The 24,484-nt window shown below is 46.3% G+C and overlaps 1 protein-coding gene across 5 annotated transcripts in view; it reads right to left on the bottom strand.

Annotated features, from left to right (window-relative positions):
• Positions 1-6,259: 6,259 nt before the first annotated feature.
• Positions 6,260-24,484, bottom strand: part of EFHD1 (EF-hand domain family member D1) — a 77,878-nt gene continuing 59,653 nt past the window's right edge. For 4 of the 5 annotated variants that reach the window (XM_055586475.1, XM_055586478.1, XM_055586473.1 and 1 more), the window contains exons 3-4: positions 16,681-16,815; positions 6,260-7,529 (exon numbers count right to left, since the gene is read on the bottom strand). In XM_055586475.1, coding sequence (XP_055442450.1) covers positions 7,395-7,529; positions 16,681-16,815 — 270 coding nt within the window. In that variant the 3' untranslated portion in view covers positions 6,260-7,394. The remainder of the gene's footprint in view (positions 7,530-16,680; positions 16,816-24,484) is intronic. The other variant, XM_055586474.1, reaches the window with a different exon arrangement.

Below are 24,484 nucleotides of genomic sequence, written 5' to 3'. Positions count from 1 at the left end.
TACCTATAGGATAAACTCCCAGGGGTAGAATCCCTGGGTCAATGCTCCTGAGTGTTTCTGCAGCAAAATACAGGGCTGGAAGAAGCACAAGCTGGAATTAAGATTGCTGGGAGAGATATCAATAACCTCAGATATGCAGATGACACCACCCTTATGGAAGAAAGCAAAGAGAAACTAAAGAGCCTCTTGATTAAGGTGAAAGAGGAGAGTGAAAAAGCTGGCTTAAAACTCAGCATTCAAAAAATGAAGATCATGGCATCTGGTCCCATCACTTCATGGCAAATAGATGGGGGAACAGTGGAAACAGCAACAGACTTTATTTTCTTGGGCTCCAAAATCACTGCAGATGGTGACTGCAGCCATGAAATTAAAAGACGCTTGCTCCTTGGAAGAAAAGCTATGACCAACCTAGACAGTATATTAAAAAGCAGACATTACTTTGCTGACAAAGGTCTGTCTAGTCAAAGCTATGGTTTTTCCAGTAGTCATGTACATATGTGAGGGTTGGACCATCAAGAAGGCTGAGTACCAAAGAATTGATACTTTTCCACAGTGGTGTTGGAGAAGACTCTTGAGAGTTCCCTGGACTGCAAGCAGATCAAACCAGTCAATCAATCCTAAGGGAAACCAATCCTGAATATTCACTAGAAGGACTGATGCTGAAGCTGAAGTTTCAATAGTTGAGCCAAATGATGTGAAGAGCAGATTCATTAGAAGAGACCCTGATGCTGGTAAAGATTGAAGGCAGGAGGAGAAGGGGGTGACAGTGGATGAGATGGTTGTATGGCATCACCGACTCGATGGACATGAGTTTGAGCAAGCTCCGGGAGATGATGAAGGACAGGGAGGCCTGGCGTGCCACAGTCTGTGGGGTCACAAACAGTCAGACATGACTGAGCGACTGAACAACAACAATCTCTGCAGCAGACACCTGCCTTTCATTCACAACTGTTCTGCATCTGAAATACTTTTCCATGTTTGGGGAAAATAAGAATCTTGGTGGGAGACCTCCCCTTACAGAAGACAGGTGGTCCAGATACTAACCCTTCCCACCCCCAACACGTAGGTTCCCCTTTAGACTCTGAATCTGGACTAAGCACCTGCAGAAGCAAGGCATCCCAAAGATCTTATCACCCAGGGCAGTGGTACCAGGCCTGGCTTGTCTCCATGGAGCTCTTTTGGCTGTGGTCCCCAGACACCTGGCTTCCTGCCTATTTCCTAAGCCTAATCCCCCAACCCGGCTAGTGATTCTGTGGCCTCTCAATGTCTTTTCAGGAAATTTTCCTTCTGCTTAAATCAGTCTGCTTAGATTCTGTTACTTGCAATTAAGAATCCAGACTGATTCTGTAGTAGTATGCCTTCATGATGGCTCCCAGTATTTCCTTCCAATTGGGCTGGACTGTGTAACCAGTAGGATATTGTGGGAATGACAGAGCATGATTTCCAAAGTGAGGTCTTAAAAGACATTGTGGGTGGCTTACACCTCTAGTATCATTTGCTTTCAACTGCCATGCTGTGAGGACACTCTGACCGTCCAGCGGAGAAGTCCACTTGCCAAGAAAACAGGCCTGTGGCCAACAGCCAGCACCAACCTGTGAATCACATGAGTGAGTCACCTTAGGGATGGGTCTTCCAGCCTCAGTCAAGCCTTCAGATGGCTGCAGCCTCAAGTGACATTTTGACTGTTTATAAGAGACCCTGAGCTAGAAACCAGCAAAACCACTTCTGAATTCCTGACCCTCAGAAAGGGTGTAGCGTAATAAATGTTAATTATTGATTTCAGCCACTAAGTTATAGGATGATTTGTTAAAGCAGAAATTAATGACTGAGACAGATACAACTCATTTAATTAATTTACTTGACTGCATCAAATCTTAGCTGCAGCATCAGTTCTTTAGTTGTAGCATGTGGGATCTAGTTCCCTGACTAGGGATCGAACCCAGGCCCCCTGCCATGGAAGTGTGGAGTCAGCCATTGGACCACCATGGAAGTCCTCACAATTCTAAATTTTAGCAGTCTATCAGATTGCCCTTCAAAAAGACCACAGCAATGTGTACACCCACCAATATCATGTGGCAGATGCCAAAAGTGATTGGTTTTGGAAAGGAGAGGAAAGGAGCGGAAAGGAGCAGAGATCCTGGATAATGTCCCCTCCCCAGTGCCTTCCTAAGTGGGCGGAATTATACGTTTGGTCCCCTACGGCCACCCTACCAGTTAGGCTAGTGGGCAGGGATGTGGCCAGAATCTGGCCTGGTGTACAAGCAGGGCCAGAAAGGAGAAATCTGAGCAGGGACAAGGCCACACTTGTCGAGTCACACGATCCGGCCAGGAGGGCTCAGCAAGTGTCAGCTGCAGGGGTGTGGCAGGGGAGCGGGCAGATAGGCAGAAATCTCTCCAAGCTGTTTGGGAAAGGGAACTTAAGAAAATAGAGAAGCTGGGTAAGTGAGTAACTGCTTGGGGCCAAGGCAACAGCCAGGACTGAGCACTTCCAGGCAGGAGACATAAGGGATGTGGAATCGATCCTGGATTGGGAAGATCCCCTGGAGGAGGAGATGGCATCTCCCTCCAGGATTCTTGCCTGAAAAATCCCATGGACAGAGGAGCCTGGTGGGCTACAGTCCATGGGGTTGCAAAGAGTCGGATACAACTAAGTTTCTGAGCACATACAAACTGGCCCGGAATCTCCTGCACGTGACCTTAAAGACCCAGAGCTCAGGAGGAGACAGAATTGTAGCAGGGGAAGCTAGAAGCTGGAGAGGGGACCCGTATGTCCTGAGCACTAAGTAAATGCCAGACATAGAATCTTCCAGGTAGACAACCACCATTCCCATTTTACAGATGAGGAAACAGAGACTCAGCGAGGATACAGTACCAGCCTCATTAGTATCTGACTGCAGCTCTTATTACATCACACAGTCTCCAGGGCAGAGGCAGAGCTGACTTGTTTGCCGGTGTTCCCTACCACTCAAAGGAGCACCTTGAGGAGTAGACTTGTCACCTTCCAGTGAGACAGAGGTCTGCACAGTCTCTGCTGTCCTGACTTTCAGAGCTGTCCCCTCAGGCCATGCTCCCATGTCAGGCATCCAGAAGGTCCCCGAGTCAGTGGTAGTGGCCCTCTCTTGTCCATCTGTCTGCTCCAAAGAACCTGGTACGTCCTTGTGAAACAAATGTGCATGTGGAGGGATGGGCGGGGTGGGGGGACATGCTCTCACATGCCAAGCAACCCCATTAGGCTTGCAACAAAGGGTAAGGCAGAGTTTCTGCCCTTCAAAGAGTTCATAGTCCAAAGAGTTCAAAAGTCCAAAGAGTTCAAAAGTCCAAAGGAGGAAGGAGGAGGGGGATGGGATGAACTGGGAGGTTAGGAGATGATTGGGAGATTGGGATTGACATAGATACACTACTGATACTACATATAAAATAGATACATTAACAAGAACCTGTTGTATTGCTCAGGGAGCTCTACTCAGTGCTCTGTGGTCACCTAAATGGAAGGAAACCAAAAAAAGAGGGGTTATACCTACAGGTGTAGCTGATGCACTTTGCTGTCCAGTAGAAACTAGCAACATTGTAAAGCAACTATACTCCAAAAAAAAAATTAATCTTTAAAACAAGGAGGAAGAGAAGTAAAGAAAAGAAAACTGCACAATGTCATAAGGATTACAGTGGAGAAAAACTTAGGGTGAAATGGGAACTCTTGAGACCAGGTACCTGGAAGCATCAAAACGCTTCTTGAGGATCATCTCTGAGCTGAGTGACAGTGAGAACTCGCTGGGGAAGGGAGGGCGTACCAGGCAGAGGGAACTGGAAAGGTCTGGATGAGTGGCCCTTCGTAGGAATCACTAGGTCTTGCATGTTCCAGGAGAGTACAATTTGGAGGGGAGGAGGGGCAAGATATGAGACAAGATGGGTGAGTAGGGGCCAGATCCTGAAGGCAGGGAGCCAAAAACTGAAGGAAAGATGCCTAGAAACACTTTACAGTTTAGAAAGATGATTCTAACTCAGGACAAAATGAGGACAGGGAAACCAGTTATGAGGCCACAGTAGACTCTCAGGAATGAATCAGTGAAGGCCATGACCATGTTGCTGAGGAGGGGAGCTGTGGACGGCAGGCATGAAGGGAACACTGTTTACAGGACTTTATGACCAAGAAGGGGCAGAGAAGCCCTGTCCCTGGTCTTTGTAGTCCCATAACCCAATGGTCATCCTTGTTTCCCTCATAAGGCCTTCTGTGTTTCATTTTCTATCATTTGAAAACAAGAGGCCTTAGCTCTCACATGGGCCTAGAGGTCCATGGAAGGGAAAGGACATTTGAAGTATTTACACTGTTACCTCCATTCCTTCCTTCCTTCTTTTTCCTTTGCTTTATTAGTAGACTTTATTTTTTGGAGCAGTTTTAGGTTTACAGAAAACATTGGCAGAAAGTTGAGTTTCACATATCCCTCTCTTCCTTCCCACTCCTTTTCTGCCTGTTATTAACATCTTGCATTAGTGTGGCACATTTGTTACAACTGATGGGCTCCTGTTGACACACTATTATTAAATAAAGTCCATAGTAACGTTAGGTCCCACTCTTTGTTGTATATTCTACATGGGTTTTGACAAATGTATAATGACCATTGTGGCATCATGTGGGCTTTCCCGGTGGTTCAGTAGTCAAGCACCTGCCTGCCAAAGCAAGAGACACAGGTTCAACCCCTGGGTCATGAAGGTTCCCTGGAGAAGGAAATAGCAACCCACTCCAGCATTCTTGCCTGGAGAATCCCCATGGACAGAGAAGCCTGGCGGGCTGCAGTCCCTGGGATCGCAAAGAGTCGGACACAACTGAGCGACTAACCACACAGCACAGCACCAGCATTCTTTCCTGAAAAATCCCATGGACAGAGGAGCCTGGCCATCTACAATTCATGGGGTTGCAAAAGAGTAGGACATGATTTAGCAACTAAGACAATAGCAATATGCAGAGTAAGTTTCACTGCTCTAAAAATCCCCTGTTCATCCCTCCTTGCCCGCCCCCACCCCTGATAACCCTAATCTTTTCACTGTCTTCGTAAGTTTGCCTTTTCTAGAATTTCACATAACTGGAACCATACACAATGTAACCTTTCCATATTGGCTTCCTTTACTCAGCTATATGCACTTAAGTTTCCTCCATGTCATTTTGTGATTTGGTAACTCATTTCTTTTTAACACTGAATAATATTTTTCACCACTGAATTAATACTCCATTGTATGGATCAACCACAGTTTAATGATTCACCTGCTGAAGAACACTTTGGTTGCTTCTAAGTTTTGAACTATGAATAAAGCTGCTATAAACATTCATGTGCAGCTTTTTGTGTGGACAAAAAGATCTTAGCTCATTTGGATAAATACCAAGAAGCATGATTTCTGGATTATATGGCAAGAGTCTTTCCATTCCTTTTTCTCCATTTCCTTTTCCATGTCCACTTCCTCCAGCAGGGAGGTGGTGGGGTGACCTTCCATGGAAAAATGATGCCATAGAATTGTAGGTCTTGGATTTGTGTAGAAACAGAAATTGTCCTCCCTGGGGAGCCAAGGGTGTTTTTTAGGCCAGGGGTCCTTACCATATTTAGGTCCACTATATACCGTGGAATTATACATGGGAGCAAGGGCTCACTGGCCTTCATCAGAGTTTCAGGGGGTCTAGGAAGCAAGAGAAATTAAGCTACAGATTTCATCTGCAGCTTAAAGAATCCTCAGTGATAGGAAAGGGAAGCGCAGTGGACAACCTTCCTACTCAGAATGCCCTGGAGGGAAAACCAAACTTCCAATCTTCACTTTTAAAAAAAATAATTTTCTTTATTGATTTTTAATTTATTTATTTTTGGTGGTGCTGGGTCTTCGTTGCCGCACAGGCTTTTCTCTTGTGGCAGTGAGCGGGGAGCTCCTCTCTGGCTGGGGTGCGTGGGATTCTCGCTGCAGTGTCTTCTCGTGTTGCAGAGCACAGACTCTCAGGCTGTGGCTCCTGGGCTCTAGAGCACACGCTCGGTAGTTGTGGCGCATGAGCTTAGATGCTCCAGGGAGCTTAGCTCCCTCCTGGATCAGGGATCGAACCCATGTCTCCTGCATTTGGCAAGAGGATTCTTTCCTTCTGAACCACCAGCGAAGTCCCACAGGGACCATTTCTAACTCTACTTCAGGGACTCAGTGTCAAACAGGAGCCTGGGCTGGAAGCGGCCCGCACAGAAAACATCCTCCTCTCTCCTCCAATTCAAAGAAGACAAGAAGCACGCTGATATGATGGCTAAGCCCACTTGCACCATTTATTTAAAAAGAATAGCTGTAAGGTAAAAATGCAGATGTTTTATTCATTGTAAAGACAGCAGTTAAAAAAGGGAAGAAATAAATATGACGTTAGAAATTATTTTATCATGTACAACAAACCCCTGATATCTGGGAGCAATCCCAAGAACTCATAACATGTACAAATTTGTGCTGAAGAACAGCTTCACTTTGAACACCTTAGAGCAGATGTTGGAAACTGGCTAGATGGTGAAAATGGTCATAGCTTTTCAGATTCTGAAAGACTCTGGATTTGTTAGTCGGTGATGGCAAGGGTCTACTGTAATATAATTTGCATCGAGTCAGAGTTAATAAGAATTGTTCTATTCATTAAAATTATTTATAATCATTCTCTCATTCTTATGGTTAAGCAGCACAGTATTTAGAAGGGGGAAAAGGCTGAGAAGTGCAAAGGGGAAGGAAAAGGGAGGGACCTAAGTGGAAATGCTAAGGATAAGAGAAAGGTGATGGGGAAGACCAGAATCTCCCATCTCTTCATTCTTTTCTGTCACCTCAGCAGCGTGCTGTGGCCCGCTGTTGGAGAGGGACCAGACTGTGGTCCAGCCTGGCCTGCCTTAAACCTCACCATCACCAAAGGACAGAATATGCAGGAGCATCTGGCTGGATCAGGCGAAGAATGAGAACAAGGAAGCTGGATGAGAAAGAGAGGAGAGACACAGAAAAGGATGGCCCAAGGAATTGGATGTTGTTAACATCACTGGCCTCCTGCGACTCTCTCCTCTGAGGACCACCAAGGAAAGAAGTATCTGCACGAATTAACACAGCAGACCACTCTCTGATGTGGAGGGAAAAAGAGACAGGAACAGGCATAGGTTGCCAAGTAGAGGCACGTTCTGGCTACAGAGAAGGGTGCAGGAGAGAGACTTGAGGCGGGCAGCGGGACCTTCTGGGAGGGGTTCCCAAATGGGGCTGAGAGCTGCCCCTGCCACCCCACGAGGCCAAGGGGTGTGCACTGTGGTGGGTGTGGAGGTTGGCTGGGGCAAAGGGTCAGCAGGGGTGAGGGTGTCTGGCCAGCTCTCCCCGGAGCATCTGTGAGGCACAGCTGTGGTCAGAGGTCAGGGTCAGCCGCACTAAGCACTGAAAGCGGCCTTGAGTTCCCGGAAGGCTGCTTGGCGGACCTTCCTCTTCTCTTCCTCCCGCTTCCGCTCATCTTGCTCTGCTTTTAGCTCCGCTTCAAACTTACTGGCACAGGACAAAGCTTGGACCTGTAAAGAAACAGTCAGGGCGGGTCAACAGAGTGAGAGACGAAAGAGACGCCTGGAGAGGGAGCAGCCCACCAAACAGAACTCGGTGTTCTCCAGCCACAGGGCCTGGGACCCCAGCCCCACCCGAGGCAGGACCCCTGACCCAGTGCTCCCTGCCCTTGGTCTTCCCATGTTTGCTTTCTAACAGCGAGGATATTGTCATTTTACTTGCTTCTGTGTTATAGATGCTCCTTCCAATCTGCTAGGGTTGCCTATTCCACCTGAGCTTCTTTTTCTTTTTTTTTTAGCTTCTTTTTCAGGATACTTTTTTTTAAATTAATATTTATTTATTTGGCTGTACTGGGGCTTTAGTTGCAGCATGTGGGATCTAGTTTCCTAACCTGGGTTCAAACCTGGGCCCCCTGCATTGGGATCATGGAGTGTTAGCCACTGGACCACCAAGGAAGTCTCAGGATACTGTTCATATCCATGCCCACTTCTACTTACTTTCCACCTTTAATTTCACAATGATATTCTTTAGTTCTAGGGGAAGTCAAGAACAAAATGAGCTCCCTGTGGGCATTTTGACTGGGACTGCATCAATCTGCCAGCAGCAAAGGGATATTTTTAGGTGTTGTTTGGCCACTAAGTTGTGTCTGACTCTTTGTAACTCCATGGACTGTAGCCCACCAGGCTCCTTTGTCCATGGGATTTCCAGCCAAGAACACTGGAATGGGTTGCCATTTCCTTCTCCAGGGCATCTTCTTGACCCAGGGATCAAACACCTATCTCCTGCATTGGCAGGCAGACTCTTTACCCCTGAGCCACCAGGGAAACCCCATCTTTAGGTGTACACTATTTTTAATAAAAACTGCTAGATCGCCCTCCAAAGAGCTGCTCCAATTTTCACCCCACCATCATGAAATGCAAGGCTCATTTCCCCATAACCTTACCAACACTTATTATTAACCTTTTTCCTGTTTGCCAATCTGATGTGGAAGAAAAATTGGCACCTTCTTTTATTTCTTCTTTGATAAACTGGAGAAGGAAATGGCAACCCACTCCAGTACTCTTGCCTGCAAAATTCCATGGATGGAGGAGCCTCGTAGGCTATAGTCCATGGGGTCGCAAAGAGTCAGACACGACTAAGCGACTTCACTTTCTTTCTTTTCTTGATGAATTATCCATTTATATTCTTTGCCCATTTTTCTATTCAGCTAGTGTTTATTTTTCCTTTAATTTGCAATTCTTTACATAATTTAGGTACATATTTTTCAGTTAATTTCCTCCAGTCTTTTGTCTTTTTACTTCAAAGTATCTTGGGTCATATAAACATTTAAATTTTGATGTCATTAAAAAGTTCACTTATTTCCTTTCCAAGTTTGTATTCCATATCATGTTTAAGAAGTTCTTCTATTCCACCCAGGTTCTAAACCCATTTTCCTGTAATTTCTTCTCATACTTTTATGTTTTCATTTTCCCACTTGGCTCTTTAAGTCCCCTGCAATTTATTTTAGTGAGGGAGCCTAATGGAGGGCTTTACTTCATTTTCCTAAGTGGATAGCCAATTGTCTCCACACCTGTTACTGAATAGCCCATTATTTCCCCACTGATTTGAAAATTATCTTTTCCATATACTCAGTTCCCACATGAAGGAGACCTGCTTTTATTATTTTCTGTCCCATCCCACTAACTGGCTTGTTTGCTCCTGCGCCTGTGCTACATTAGTTGATATCACTGCCTTATAGAATGCCTTAATATTTATAAAGAAAGTAAATTTTTTCTTATGTTGAAGAAGCATATTTTCTTATTTTCAAATGTGTGATTATGAATGTGTATTAAACTTCACCAAATGTCTTTGAGACATCTACTTGCAATGGTCACATTTTTCTAATTTAACCTACCTATGATATGAATATATTTAAAAAATTATCCCTGCCATCTTAACATAAATTTCAAATATTTTAATTGTATTCCATTTCTTAATGTTTTAGGATTCTTACAGCGATACTTATTAGATGGATATATAAATTGGTGTTATTTTCATCTGATTTTGTAATCAGATTCATAATGGCTTTAGAGAATGAATGTGATATAGCCTTTTATGTAAGTTTCAGGTATACAGCTTTACAGTTCAACATCTGAATACCCTACAAAGTGATCACCACCACGAGTCTCATTACCATCTATCACCCCGTAGTTGACTCTCTTCATCCATTTTTCCCATCTGTCCCCCAACTTCCTTCCCCTCTGGTTATTACCAAATCTGTTCTCTGTATCAATGAGTTTCTTTATGGAGCTTTTAATGGTTTTGAATTGATGTATCATCATCTCTCATTATCTCCACCTATGGGCATCATCCCCTTGATTTCTCTGTCACTAGCTTCCTTGTCTCATTGTCTCATCAGTCTATCCCCTGGTCCACTCATTCACTTCTCTGCAGTGCTGCAGCTAAGACTTACCATTCCCTACAACGCTTTTTATTTAGTCCATTCTGATTTTCATTTCATTACATCCATGGCTGTGGTTGTTTAGTTGCTAAGTCATGTCCAACTCTTTGCAACCCCACGGACTGTTGCCCCACCAGGCTCTTCTATCCATGGGATTTCCCAGGCAAGAATACTGGAGTGAGTTGCCATTTCTTTCTCCAGGGGATCTTCCCGACCCAGGGATCGAATCTGCATCTCCTTCATTGGCAGGCAGATTCTTTACTGCTGTGCCACCGGGGAAAACCACATCTATGGTAGCCCAATGCTGAGTCTCATGTTTCAATGAAAAATTATAATATCCTTTTCAAATCCTCCCTGTACTTCACAAGGGTCCATTTCTGAAGACAAGATACCAATGAAGTTATCAGTAGGCAGTATGTATTATGTTTTTACTCTTTCCGAATCCAAATCCCTAGGGATAGGGTCAAGGAAATTATGTTTTCCAAACTCCCCCACCAGGTATTTCTCAGGCCCTTGGGGCCCTGCTCTGACCCAGCAGTTCTCACCCCTGGCTCCCTATGTCAGAGTCCTCAGAGACTGCTCTTTCTTGATCTTGGCAAGATGTCCAAGTTGGAGTTTACTGTCATCTACCCAGCCTCTCCCCCAAGTATCCCTAATGGTTGTAGAATCCTACAACCTGGGTTCAAGCTCCTATTTCCTAATGTGCTGGCCTCGCCTTTATTCACTTTCTAACCCAGAACAGATGCCTGAACAATCTTCACAACAGCATCTGTCACATAACCTCCGACTGCCAGGACCTGCACTTCTGCCGGACACGCTTCACCTCTGCCCCCCAACTCTACCAAGTCCCACCCTTGGACCAAGGACTTTGTCTGCTCCTGCTTGCAGGCTGAGAATGTATTTTTCTTAGAAGCCTCACCAGGACCCACTGGGGGTGAGGATTTCCAGTTTGGGCTGGTCCTTCACTGAGGCTCTGCCCTCCTCCCAGCATCCCCACAGTGGTCAACCGGATGGCTGCAGTCTTCAGGGATCCTGCCACCCTCCTCCTCCCTTGTTTAGACAACACAGAGGAATGCGGGCTGTCCACTCTGGACTCCTCTCCCACCCGCTTCATCCCTCCCCCTTTCCCTGTGCTCAGGGTGGGCAGGAAGCAGACCCTGGGCGCGTCATTGAACATCTCTGGGACCAGAGGTGCACTAGCTGCTACCTGCTTGCAAGCCAGTTGTTTGATTTCCAGGAATTTTATGAGCTGGTTGCTAAATATAGCCACTGTTAAAAATTAGATTTATATACTTTCAAAATAAAATTATATTACAAGCAAAGGTAACACATACTTAAAAGTCACCTTTTTCTGGTGATTGTGCTTCATTTGCTACTATCTGTGTCCTCAAGGTTATCTGCATCTGTCACATCTCTAAGGGGAAAATCGTGTATGATGACCTGGTACCATGAATTGTCCCAACTCCATATTCAAAGGCATCCTGTGGGTAGCTTTAAAAGCAATCCCAAGAGGGGTATTCACACCTTGGAAGAACAATGCTACAAACAAGGGTTTGATTATTCTTTCAGTGACTGTCTAGGCAATCTTTTCTTAAGAAAGTGATGGTAAAATGTCAAAAATGCAGATTAAAGGTAAACATGTGTAGTGTCTGTAGCCTTCACATTATAAATGGCTCCAAAACAGAAAGGCTGTTCTTTCAATATTTAACAACCACTATCGAATTCAGCAAGGATGTTGCTCACGTCATTGAGGAATGAATGAAGTTCTGACGCATGTCTTTTCACTTTTTTCTTATAAATTAAACAAAATACTAAAAATATGCATGTTGGAACTACATTCCTTTGTCAGTTGCAATCATAGACTGCCTACAGACACAAGAGTCCAGCAAAAATCAAGGAGTTATTCTTTAAGAATAGATAGCCTATAAGGGGGGGCTTCCCTGATAGCCCAGTGACTAAGTCTCCGAGCTCCCAATGCTCGGAGTTCAATCCCTGGTCAGGGAACTAGATTCCACATTCTGCAACTAAGAGTTTGCATGCCACAATGAAGACCCGGTACAACACAATAAATAAAAACAAGTATTTTTAAAATACTTTGCTCTTCTGGCTTCCCTTGTAGCTCAGTCAGTAAAGAATCTGCCTGCAATGCAGGAGACCTGGGTTCGATTCCTGGGTTGGGAAGATCCCCTGGAGAAGGAAATGGCAACCCACTCCAGTATTCTTGCCTGGAGAATCCCATGGACAGAGAAGCCTTGTAGGTTCCCAGTCCATGGGGTCGCAAGAATAGGACACGACTTAGTAGCTAAACCATCGCCATTTAAAAAAAATAGACTATATGAAATCTACAATAAAAATAGTATATATTATTTGTACATTGCATGCTATGTATCCTTTTTATCAGCAAAATATATAATAAACTTAGGCATATATATGCCTTCTTATATATAAGAACTTATATAAGTTCCCTTCTCCAGGGAATCTTCCCAACCCAGGGAGTGAACCCAGGTCTCCCACCTTGCAGGCAGATTCCTTACCAGCTGAGTCACAAGGGAAGCCCAAGAATACTGGAGTGGGTAGCCTATCCCTTCTCCAGCAGATATTCCCAACCCAGGAATCGAACCAAGGTCTCCTGAATTGCAGGTGGATTCTTTACCCACTGAGCTATCAGGGAAGCCCATATAAATATGTGTGTGTGTATACACACACACTCTTTGTCCAGAGAGCCAGTTGTTAAACATCGATCAACAAACCACTGTCTATGCATCAGTCTCCTCATCTGCAAAGTGGGACAATAACACCTACCTGCAGAAAGCTTGTATGAGGATTAGATTCGACCTGAATCTGAAGCAGTCAGCAGAGGGTCACCATCAACACTCATGTGTTTGCTAATCACCCCACCTACCCATTCCTGGCCAGGTCAGAGGAAAGTTGGGGACCTGTGCAAGTACTTTACTTGGGGTCCTTCTCCTCCACTATAAAAGTCCACCTCTCCTCTTGATTCTATGATCTCTGAGTACTTGTCCATCAGTCACTCCATTCTTTGCGTTTTCTTCTCCCTGGATCACTTCCTTGTGACCTAGCAACATGCCGACATCTATCTTCCCTAGGCTAAAGAAAAAAAAAAAAGTTTCTTTCCTGATCCTAAGCTACCATCCCCACTTTGTATAGGCCTCCTCTGCCAACCTTCGACAAGAAAGCCAGCTATCAGGGCTCTTTCCCCCCAACTGCCACCCACCCCTTACCCTGTTACAATCTGCCCTCCCTCCATAGTGAACCTCATCTCTCAGAATTCTCCACTGACCCATTTGCTGGACCCAACACCTCTGCCCCAACCTCATCTGATTCAATCTCTTCTTGAAATTGCTCTTGTCCTCCATATTAGCATTTCTCCAGTTTCCTTGTATCTCTGATTATTTCCTTTTCCACTCTAGTCACCATGACGTTCTGCCCTTGGTCAATTCCCACTAGTTCTCAGGTGTCAGTTTGTATCCCGTGAAGATAGCGCCTGTGGTCTGTGTGGCTGGTTGTCCATGAAACATCCATCTTCCCCCACTTTCTTTCTATGATGCTTCCCTAGCACGTGGCCCAAGGGCCTAGGGGAGACTGGCCTCACCCCTGGGCTCAAGGAGAGAAGCCAATCAGAATAACAATATTCCAGCCCTTGCCAGGAGTCAGTTCAGGAATGGACAAGCATGGAAGAGATTATTCCATGACTACAGTATCTAGTATGCCTGTCTTCCTTAGCATCAGAATTGCAGCTGGGCACATGGAGCCCCAGGAAAGAAAACAAAGGCATTCTGTAGCCTCCCATTTAATGGGGTGTGGCCAAGTTCTGTCCAATAGGACTGAGCAGAAACTAGTAGCAAACAACAGTGTGCCCTTCAGATAAAGGGGCAGGTCTTACCCTTGCCTGAAGTCACCTCGGACTTAAGAGAGTCTTAACCACAGGCCCACCAGGGAAGTCCCAACACTGAGAGCTCTAGAGGGGTTGGGATTCATCCCACCTCCTCCCCAGCCCACTGTCACACTCCTCGTTGGACCTACAGTTCTTCTCCAGGCGTCTACGGAGCCTCCCTGAGTCCAGTCTCTCCCCAGGCAAGCCTGTCCCCGTTGTACCCAAGGCTGATCAGAGCAAGGCCCTGCTCTCCAAGACTGGCCACGCACTGAATCCTCCCGCAGAGCCCAGGGAGAGCTGGGTGAGGCCTGGGAAGCTGGTCAGCAGATAATTCTGGTGATCCACAGGCTGGGGAAAGCCTGACCCTCAGGGGAACTCAGAGCTTCCTGTCCAGCTGCGTCCAGTACAGACAGGGGCCAGCCTCCAAGCCCTCCCTGCCCCTCCCCACCCCATGCCTCAGAGTCTTTGCTCTCACAGTTCCCACGGCAGGAACGCCTTCTCCTCCCTGATTACAAGGTGAATCCCCATTCATCTCTTAACATCTGTCGCGAATGTCAGCTCCTTTATGGCCTTCTCCCAAATTCGGGCGATGATTTCCTCCATTTGTCATTCATGCCAACACTTCTTGAGGGCCATTATTAGCCAGGCACTGTAATTACACAGGTAACACACCTACTCTGCCTTTGAGTCTGTGGGTGAGGAGGCAGACGTATAAACAGAACAAGTTCAAAAAAATTTATTGTTACTCTTTTCATCTTTTCTCCCGGTTGTAAAAATAATGCACACACATTATAAAGCCTCACAAAATTATTTTAAAAAGTCAGTCCCTCTGACATCACTATAATACTTTGGTATAAAACTGTCCAGGTTGTATTTACTATTTCACAAAATTGGCTTTCAAGCATACTGTTTTGCCTAATTCATTTTGGACATCTGTCCACATATAAGGAGATGACAGAGGACAAGATGGTTGGATGGCATCACCGACTCAATGGATATGAGTTTGAGCCAACTCCGGGAGATGGTGAAGGGCAGGGAAGCCTGGTGTGCTGCAGTCCATGGGGTCGCAAAGAGTCAGACACGACTGAGCAACTGAACAATAAGCAAACGTAAACGCAGCTGCATCTCATTCTTCAAGAGCTGTAGCATATGCAAATGTGTGGGTGAACCACAGTGGACTCAATTCCCGGGTCACAGACATTTCCGTTACGTTCAGTTCTCCTCTATTACCAACCTCACTGTATGAAAAGCTTTGTCTATACATCTATGTGCATTGGCACGAGGGTCTCTGACTGATAAAATCCTCGAGGCAGGGACTTCCCTGGTGGCACGATGGATAAGGGTCTGCCTGGCAGAAAGATGCTGGTCTCCTGTCTCCACGCAGCATCACAGAGCTGTGGAGAGCGCACGCTGCTTTGAGGCCTGAACAGGCTGGGCTGTGTCACCCAGGACTCTCTGTTTCTGGGCAAAGAAACTCCTGGGATAAGCCAGGAGATGGGGGGGCTTCCGTGGTGGCTCAGTGGTAAAGAATCTGTGTGCCAGGGCAGGAGATATACGTTCAGTCCCTGGATCAGGAAGACTAAACAACCAGCACAAGGGGCTGCCCCTGGCTGGAGCTGCCGGGAGTCCCAGCAGCTCATATCATGTACGGGGTGCACTCCGTGAGCCAGGCACTTGCTAAACGCTTCAGATGAAAGAAAGCATTTCATCCTCGTGGTGATCTCATTATCAACTCCATGGTACAGATGAGGAAACTGAGGCACTGACGGGTGACAGGTAAGTGGAGGAGACAGAATGTGAACCAGGTGGTCTTATCCACTGCACCCCCTACCCGTCTCCCCAGCCCCACACCCACCCCATCCCACCCGCAATTGCAGAGGGACATTTGGAGTGTTTTCCTGATCTCTCTTTCTGCCAGTGTGCTCTGGGGGGAGGGAAATGACAGCACCCAGACTGAGACAAAATCTCCAGAAACGTTCAATGACTGTATGAACTCATGAATGAGCAGAAGCACCCAGAAGGCTCCAAGACCACATGCTGCAGAATCCTTCCCGGCTCCCTGGCATCGTCAACGCTGCACATAACAATTCTGATCCAGGGCAAGCCAACAGGGCAGCCTCCTCAGGCCCCGTTTGTCCTTGTTTACACACAGGTGTCCAAGATGCAAACACGGAGGTAGCCCTTCAAGTAACTCATGTGGTTTGGGGTAGAGAGGAATTCTCTAGGAAAGTCTGACTCCAGAGTCGTCTGGGATCATTGCACCAGCAAGCCTGTTTGAATCTGATATCAGGAGCCTCCCTGATGGCTCAGTGGTAAAGAATCCGCCTGTCGATGCAGGAGACACGGGTTCGATCCCTGGTCTGGGAAGATCCCACATGCTGCTGAGCAATTAAGCTCATGCACCACAACTATTGAGCCTGTGCTTTAGAAAACCTGGGAGCCCCAACTAGTGAGCCCACATGCTGCAGTTTCTGAAACCCGAGTGCCCTAGAGCCCGTGCTCCTCACAAGAGAAGCCACTGCAGCGAGAACCTGCACACCACAACTAGAGAAAAGCCCGAGAAGTGATGGAGACCCAGCACAGTCAAAAATTTAAAAAAGAAAAAAAAATCTGAAACCAGGATCCAAAGCATTTGCCATTTGGCCATTTTCCCATTTTGTTTTTAATTTTCAGATGGCACACAGACACACACTCTCCTTTCCCTACCGTCTCACATGCTCAAGCGAGCGCCGTTTCCCTGGTCCTGATGAGCTGGTTGCCGGCTAGGAGCTCGCTGGGCAGGAAGCAGGGACAGAGGGACTGTGCCGTGCAGGAAGGAGGCACCTACCTTGGCTTCAAAGAAGTCCTTGGCACCTTTGACGCCCTCCAGGGCAACATCGATCTCAGAAAGCTTCGCCAGTGCCATCAACCCGCTGTCCTCCTGCAGTTCGCCCGCGGCGGCCTTGTGGAATATAAGCAGGAACTGCAGGGGGAGGTCGGTAAGGGTCAAAGTCAACGTCACCGAGAGATTTACAGGCCCCTCTGACCCGAGCTACAGCCATTATAGCCACACCTATTACAAAGGGTGTATACGTGTCCACATGACAAGCTATTTTTTCCCTTATCACACTGTCAACACTGAAAACATGGGGAAATTCCCTGGAGGTCCAGTGGTTAAGACTCCGTGCTTCCACTGCAGGAGATGTGGCTTTGATCCCTGGCAGGGGAAATTGAGATCCCATATGCCTTGCTGCTGCTGCTAAGTCACTTCAGTCGTGTCCAACTCTGTGTGACCCCATAGACGGCAGCCCACCAGGCTCCCCCGTCCCTGGGATTCTGCCGCAAGAACACTGGAGTGGGTTGCCATTTCCTTCTCCAATGCAGGAAAGTGAAAAGTAAAAGTGAAGTCGCTCAGTCGTGTCCGACTCTTAGCGACCCCATGGACCGCAGCCTACCAGGCTCCTTCATCCATGGGATTTTCCAGGCAAGAGTATGGAGTGGGGTGCCATCGCCTTCTCCCATATGCCTCGAGACACAGTCAAAAAAACAAAAACAAGGGGCTTCCCTGGTGGTCCAGTGGTTGAGCCTCCGCCTTGCGATGCAAGGGACACCGGCTTGATCCTGGTCTGGGAAGATGCCACGTGCCAAGGAGCAACTAAGCCCGGGTACCACAAGTACTGCATCTGTGCTCTAAGAGCCCGGAGGTTACAACTACCAAGCCTGCTCACCCTACAGCCCGTGTTTCGCAACAAAAGAAGCCACAGCAATGAGAGGCCTGTGCACAGCAACAGAGAGGGGCCCCCGCTGGCTGCAATTAGAGAAAACCCATGTGCGGCAATGAAGACGCACTGCAGCCAATAAACGAACAAATACATAATTTTTTTTTTTTTAAAGGCCCATCTTCCCACAGGGATGTAGGGGAAGGGGCACCCTCATGTTGATGAGAGTGTAACCTGAATCAAAATTTTTGGAGGGCGTTTTGGAAATATTTACCAAAAATAAAATGCTTTCACCCTTCTAATCATTAATTCCCCTGCTTGGAATCCATCCCTTAAAACATGCACATAAATGTTATAGTGCATAAAAACATTACATAAAATGGTTTAAGAAGAAGCAATATGCATAAAAGCAAAAAACTGGCCACATCCTACTTAACAGCCATGAAAGAAACAGTCCAGTAGATTGGTAGGTACTACTTTTAAAACTAAATAACTTAATATTTCTGACATTTTAAGAAACCATTCCTATTTCCCATTTGTGTCCCATTTTGGCATTAAACTATTTGTCTTCCTCGGTGTTTTCTACTTTAGCTCTGTCACTTGCCTTTCAGCTTTGTTTACGGTGGAAATGTTTTTCAAAAGCTATCAATCTTTGCTTTTCTCTCACCAGTGTTATGCTTAGAAAACCATTCCTTGCCACCAAGGTTACAGAAACAATAAAAAACCTGTGTTTTTGTCTACAGCTTTTAGGACTCTTTAAAAAAAAAACATGTAAATATTTAACCTCTGAAATTTATTCTGATCTGTCATGTGAAGTTGATCATTAACCTTATTTTCTTCCACATGGTTAGTTAGTAATCCCCACACCACTTACTGAATAATCCATCATCTTCCTGAAGATTCAAAATGTGACCTGAATGAATTTGTCTTTCAAGTCAGTCTGTACTAAGAGAATACAATACATACAATACTCTGGAGGATACATTTTTAAATAAACAAATAGGTCAACCGGAAAGAGCAGTGCTTGCTCTATCTCACCCCTTGCAGGTCCTTCCATCACCCCCAAGGCAGTTTTATGGCTTTTTTACCTCTCTTCTTTAAAATTTTTTGTGAATTTGTCAAATAGCTTCTATACCACTTGCATAATTTATCCATCTAAGAAGAATAGATCTTCTCAGGTGGCTCAGTGGTAAAGAATCCCCCTCCCAAGGCAGGAGATGTGGGCTCGATCCCTGGGTTGGGAAAGATGCCCTGGAGGAGGAAATGGTAACCCACTCCAGTATTCTTGCCTGGAGGAACCCATGGACAGAGGAGCCTGGTGGGCTACAGTCCATGGGGTTGCAAAGAGTCAGACACAACTTAGCACCTGAGCACACACACACACACACAAAATATGTATGCCTAAAGGGAAATTTCAATTTTCCTCTAAAGATTGTCTTCACCAAGAGGAAAGAACATTTTCTAAAGCAGAGTGGGAGGTAAGACAAGCTCCATGCACTTTTTCCAAATTCCAACTTGAGTGTCTCTTAATGCCTAGAGGGAAGCGTGTTTCATTAAGTGAAAGTCCGAGCTTCCATCATCACCACCCCCAAAACGCCTTGCCAACAAGTCCTTCTTTGTCATTCTTGCTTCGAGAGGGTCCTAACTCCGCTGTGGACTTCGCCAAAAACAAAGCAACTGGTGAAGCAAGATGTTGCAGGACTTTCAGCTTCACGGAGGAGGCCGTCACCGTGGTCAGCTTGGCTCGACAGAAATGCCACGGTCACCCACCTGCAGCTTCAAACTCGCTCACTAGAGGCCGGCAAAGGCTCAGTTTGCGGCAGACTCTCACAGCCAGAACACTGGCTCCAAAGAAGACTTGGAAGTCAAGCCTGTTGAACGAGGAGAGGTTCCCCCAGGAAAAGGATGGGGGACAAGGGGGCTGGGGGATGGTGGTGAGTGGGCTCTCACAGAAGAGACCGAAGAGCCCTGCACATGTGAGCCTCAGACAGAGGGAAAGAGTGAAATACCCAACCATCCCTCGGCCCCCTATGTGTCCTTAAAGCACTTAGCAGAAGCCACCCTCCTCCCCAATTCTTCATAAGGAGGACACAAAACAGGTTGCCCCTTCGGAGCTTAGGAAAGACAGAGCACCTCCCCCAGCCTAGCACCAACCCTAGTGACCTGGGGCAGGGGAGTCTCTTCTCTAAAATTCATTTTTCTTACTCTGCAGCAGAGATGACAATGTAGGTGTTTACAGAAGGGTTTGCGAAGATCCTCTGGAGGAAGAAATGGCAACCCACTCCAATATTCTTGCTTGAAAAGTCCCATGGACAGAGGAGCTTGGTGGGCTAAAGTCCATGGGATCGCAAAGAGTCAGACACAACTGAGTGACTAAACACCACCACCAACAAAAGGGCTTAAAGTAATCCTCAACAGTCCTTTCCCGAGTGGATCCCGCCCACAACTGCTCACTCTCAACTCTGCCAGCTCACAGGTAACCACCAGCAGCTCTGTCATAACTTAGGGGGTCTCCCTGCCCCAGCCAGTTCAAGAAAAAAGATCAAGCTCAACTCGAAACTCTCCAGCCTTGCATAGAGCACGCCAGGGTTTCCCATTTAATGTATCACAATCACCAACCCCTGAATGACAATTTCTCCAACTGCCCAGCCTTGTTTGTCTTCCTATTTATAGTCCACAAAGACTGGTATGTTGTAGAGAATTGGAAAGTGTCCTAGCTGTGACTCTGAGCAAAGAGGGGGGAGGGAAGGAGAAGCAGAAAACAAAGAAACAGAGAGAACTCACAAAGCTAAAAAGCAGTTTCAGACATGAGCTAGCAAATGCTTGTGATGAATTTAAGGGAACTTTAATTCCGTGGCTCTGACTGGTGATACAAACACTTGCCCACATTAGTTAGAGCTTTTAGGTGGCGAGTGACAGAAACACACTTGTTGGCTTAAGCAAAAAGGAAGTATTCATTATACAAATAGGATATCTCAAAAGCCAAGGGCAAAATACAGTGGTCTGGACGAAGATTGGAATGGGGAGAGCCAATGTGTTCAAGACTGGAGGCCACATTCTCTCTCAAGCTCTTGTGTCTGGACCACATGGTAGAAAATGACCACTCCACACTGAATTATCCTTGCAGGAACAGCCACCTGCAGAGCCAGTATGCCAAATACCAGCCCCAAATTCCCAGATACAGAATCCAATTGACCTAATCTGGCCACGGGTCCACCCACAGTCCAATCAACCATAAACAGACCGGGGTGCAACCCAGGACAGCCAGGGCTGCCAGGGTCCCTCTCAGGGAGGGTAGGGTGGGAGGAGAAAAGAAGACCTACAGTTTCCAGTGTGTGCTTGTGCGTGCATGCGTGCGCGTGCTCACTTGTGCCTGACTCTTTGAGACCCTATGGATTGTAACCTGCCAGGCTCCTCTGTCCATGGGATTCCCCAGGCAAGAATCCTGGAGTGGGTTGCCATTTCCTCCTCCAGGGGAATCTTCCTTCCTGGGTCTCCTGCACTGGCAGGTGGATTCTTTACCACTGAACCACCTGGGAAGCCACCCAGTTCCCAGGACTGACAGGTAATCTAGTAAACCCCTTATCCAGCCTTTGTACAAAATCACCACACATCTGGTCTTGGAGCAATTCTGCTTTGAGACAGATGTAATGGAATTAGTAAGGACTACAAGAAAAAGGGAGGAAGATATTAAGGCCTCTCTGTCTGCCTCCAAAGGAGACTGAGGTGGGGAGTGCCTGGAATCCGATTCTAGATCCCTAGAGCTATGGAGACAGAACTGCTAACTCCAGTGCGTCCTGTGACTTCTCCTACATGTCTGTACATGTACATAAACTATAAACGCAGACAATTACCTTTTACACACGGTTTGGAAATATGCTTTTGTTCCTGCTTCTCACACTGTCGACATTTGTCCTCTGGTCATCAAACACTGTGCTAGATCATCGTTTTTAAAGGCTCCACGTGTGCCATTTTGTTAAATACCCCGAATGTGCACATATTATTTTCATAATTGGAAAAGAAATGGTTTAAAAGAAAGATCAATTCCCTTGAAGGTTGGGGGAAAGTAGCAAACTGGTGCTTAATAGAGACATTTTCTGTATCAAAGGGCTTTTCTTTAGATGTAACTCACTTCAGTCAAGTTAATCCAAAAAAAAAAAAAAGAAAGGGAATATAAACTCACCAAGTACCCACTAAGTGTCAGGTCAGGAAGGCACTTTAGAAATGAGACATTTTGTCTACTGGCAACTCCTGCCCCATGTGATGATGGTGGTGGAGCTGTTTCATGATGCCCTGTGGCACATGACCTGGATCTAACCAATCACAGTATCCTGGATGCAATGATTGGTCCAGGAGGTGGGCATGTACCCCTATGAGGGCCAATCAGAAGCCTTCTTCTGAGACTGCTATGGATTCTGGGATAAAGTAGCCCTCCATCCCCTGGGGCAATGTAGCCTGGAGCTGCCAGCAACCATCATGGCAGGCACCAGGGACAACACCTTATCTGGAAAGAAAGGATGTAGAAAAAAGCACAGTCAAGGTACAGCAAGAGAAAATTACTGATTACTTATGTCTAAAACACTTTCACTTCATCTCCTAGGTATGTGAACCAAGAGTCACTGGTTCTTTCCTTGTTTAAATTAGTTAGCATTCTCTTTCCATCACTAGCAGTCAAGCATTCTAACTGATAGAGGCATAGAAAGAGAACTTTATCCTCAAAACAGTCCCGAGCAAAAGCTGTTAACAGCCCTATTTTAAGGACATAAAAACTGAGGCTGAGAAAGAATGTGTTCCAGTTATGCAGCTCTGTGTAGAAGATGGAGGTTGGAATGTACACCTCTTTTCATTACACAAACTCAGCATCAGCCCACTGGTGGCTTACAACATGGGTGGACACCAGCAGAGTGAAATCCTAAGAGCAGGAGGTTGGGCTGTGGAGTATTGTGTGGCGACGCATCCACACTTCCAAATCTGTACCTCTGGGCACGGCTCCTAGAGATGCAGCCACAGTGGGGCTCTGAATTGACAAAGGACTGAACATGAACACCCCTGAAGACCTGTAGGTGGGTTGAGTACCCACAACGAAACCCTCTGGAAATGTCCAAGCCTCAGATCGAAATGGCCAAACCAGCAGCTCATCAAAAGCTAACTGAGAAAAAAAAAAAAAAAAAAAAAGCTAACTGAGCATCTTGGAAATAGAGAGGGGTGCATGCGCAAGGCTCCTGGGTCAAACAGAGGGGAGGGATTTTCAGCTGGTGACTTGCACAGACGTCTAAGCACCCTTGATTTCCATTCCCCTGAGGTTAAAACTTTGCCACAGAAGTTCTTTCCCCAGCAGTGCCTCCAAAGCTTCACCAAGGCAAAATCCTTTACTTTCTATATCCCAGGGGTACCCAGATTATTGTTGTCGTTGTTATGTGTGCTCAGTCATGTCCGGCTCTTTGTGACCCATAAACTGTACCCTGCCAGGCTCCTCTGTCCATGGGATTCCATAGGCAAGAATCCTGGAGTGGGTTGCCATTTCCTCCTCCAGGGTATCTTCCCAACCCAGGGATCGAACCCACGTCGTCTGCATTTCAGGCTGATTCTTTACTACTTGAGACATTGGAAAGAAAGAGCTAATGCCTAGCATGATGCATGAATAATACAAAGGATTGATATTATTATTATTACTAATTTGTAGTAATACAAATGAGAGGCAAGGGAACCAGAGAGGCAGCTGCAAAGTTGAATGTGGTAAATGATGGTGGCAGGCTGTCTCCTAGGCCCAGCCCTGAGCCGGGATCTGATTTCAGACAAGTGCTGACTTTTTCGGTCTTCTAGCTCCTTAGCTCTGAAATGAGAAGTCTGGCAGCAGATTATCCTGAGGGTTACGCCCAGCACAGGTTTTCCATGATCTATCTCCACATCAGCCAGTTGAGGAAAGGAAGAGATGGGGGATTCTGAAGTTGATCTGTGAGCAGTGAGAGTCACAGTCATCTGGGGAAGGGACTCATGGCTCCAAACTCAGCTTCAGAGAGAACCGCCCCCACCCCACCCCCCCACCCCCACAACCAAGAACAGCATCCAAAGGCCCTATCTAGCCTGGACAGAAGACCAGTATTTGGCCAAAGTTCTCACCCTCAGAAACCAGGATGCCAGCACTCCACTGTTTCTGGAATAATAAAGGTTAAACACCAGAAGACAAGGACTGTCTTCTCTTCTTTCAGCTTCCAAGGGTCCCAAAAGAGACACGATTGAAAACGAGACCACAGCAGCTGGGCTAATGTCCAAACCTTCAGCCTGGATGGTCTTGCCAAAGTTATTCTAATACCAGGTCATTAGTTCGTTAGTTCAGTCGCTCAGTCATGGATATATCTAAAAACCTTTCAATAAAACTCAAACACACAAGACATGCAATTCCCTTCCTTGTGGAGCTGCATTCTTGCCGTGGAAGAAACCCAGTGGCCTTGAGATTTATTCCCCAAAGTAAAAATGGCTGAGGTGTTCACCCATTGGGAAATCAGGTGAATCTATGTGCACTCTTCCAGGAATATATCTATATGTATACAATTTTGCCCACAATTCCAGGGGTCCAAAGACCAAAAACCTATCCTGGACTTGTTTGGAGGAGAAGGTTCAGGGGCAGAAAGTAAGACCCTTTGTTTAATTGTTTTTTTAAAAAAACTACTTTAAAATGCTTATTTTAAAAATTAATGGGCTTTCCATGTAGTTCAGTGATAAAGAATCCATCTGCCAAGCAGGAAATGAGGGTACGATCCCTGGGTCAGAAGATCCCCTGGAGAAGGAAGTGGCAACTCACTCCAGCATTCTTGCCTGGGAAATCCCATGGACAGAGGAGCCTGGCGGGCTATATCCACGGGTTTGCAAAGAGTCGGACAGGACTTAGTGACTAAACAACAACAAGATAAAAATTAACAGTTTAAATATATT

This window comes from Bubalus kerabau, chromosome 6, assembly GCF_029407905.1.
Source record: "Bubalus kerabau isolate K-KA32 ecotype Philippines breed swamp buffalo chromosome 6, PCC_UOA_SB_1v2, whole genome shotgun sequence".
Taxonomy (NCBI): Eukaryota; Metazoa; Chordata; class Mammalia; order Artiodactyla; family Bovidae; genus Bubalus; species Bubalus kerabau.
This window is presented reverse-complemented; position numbering and strand designations above follow the sequence as displayed.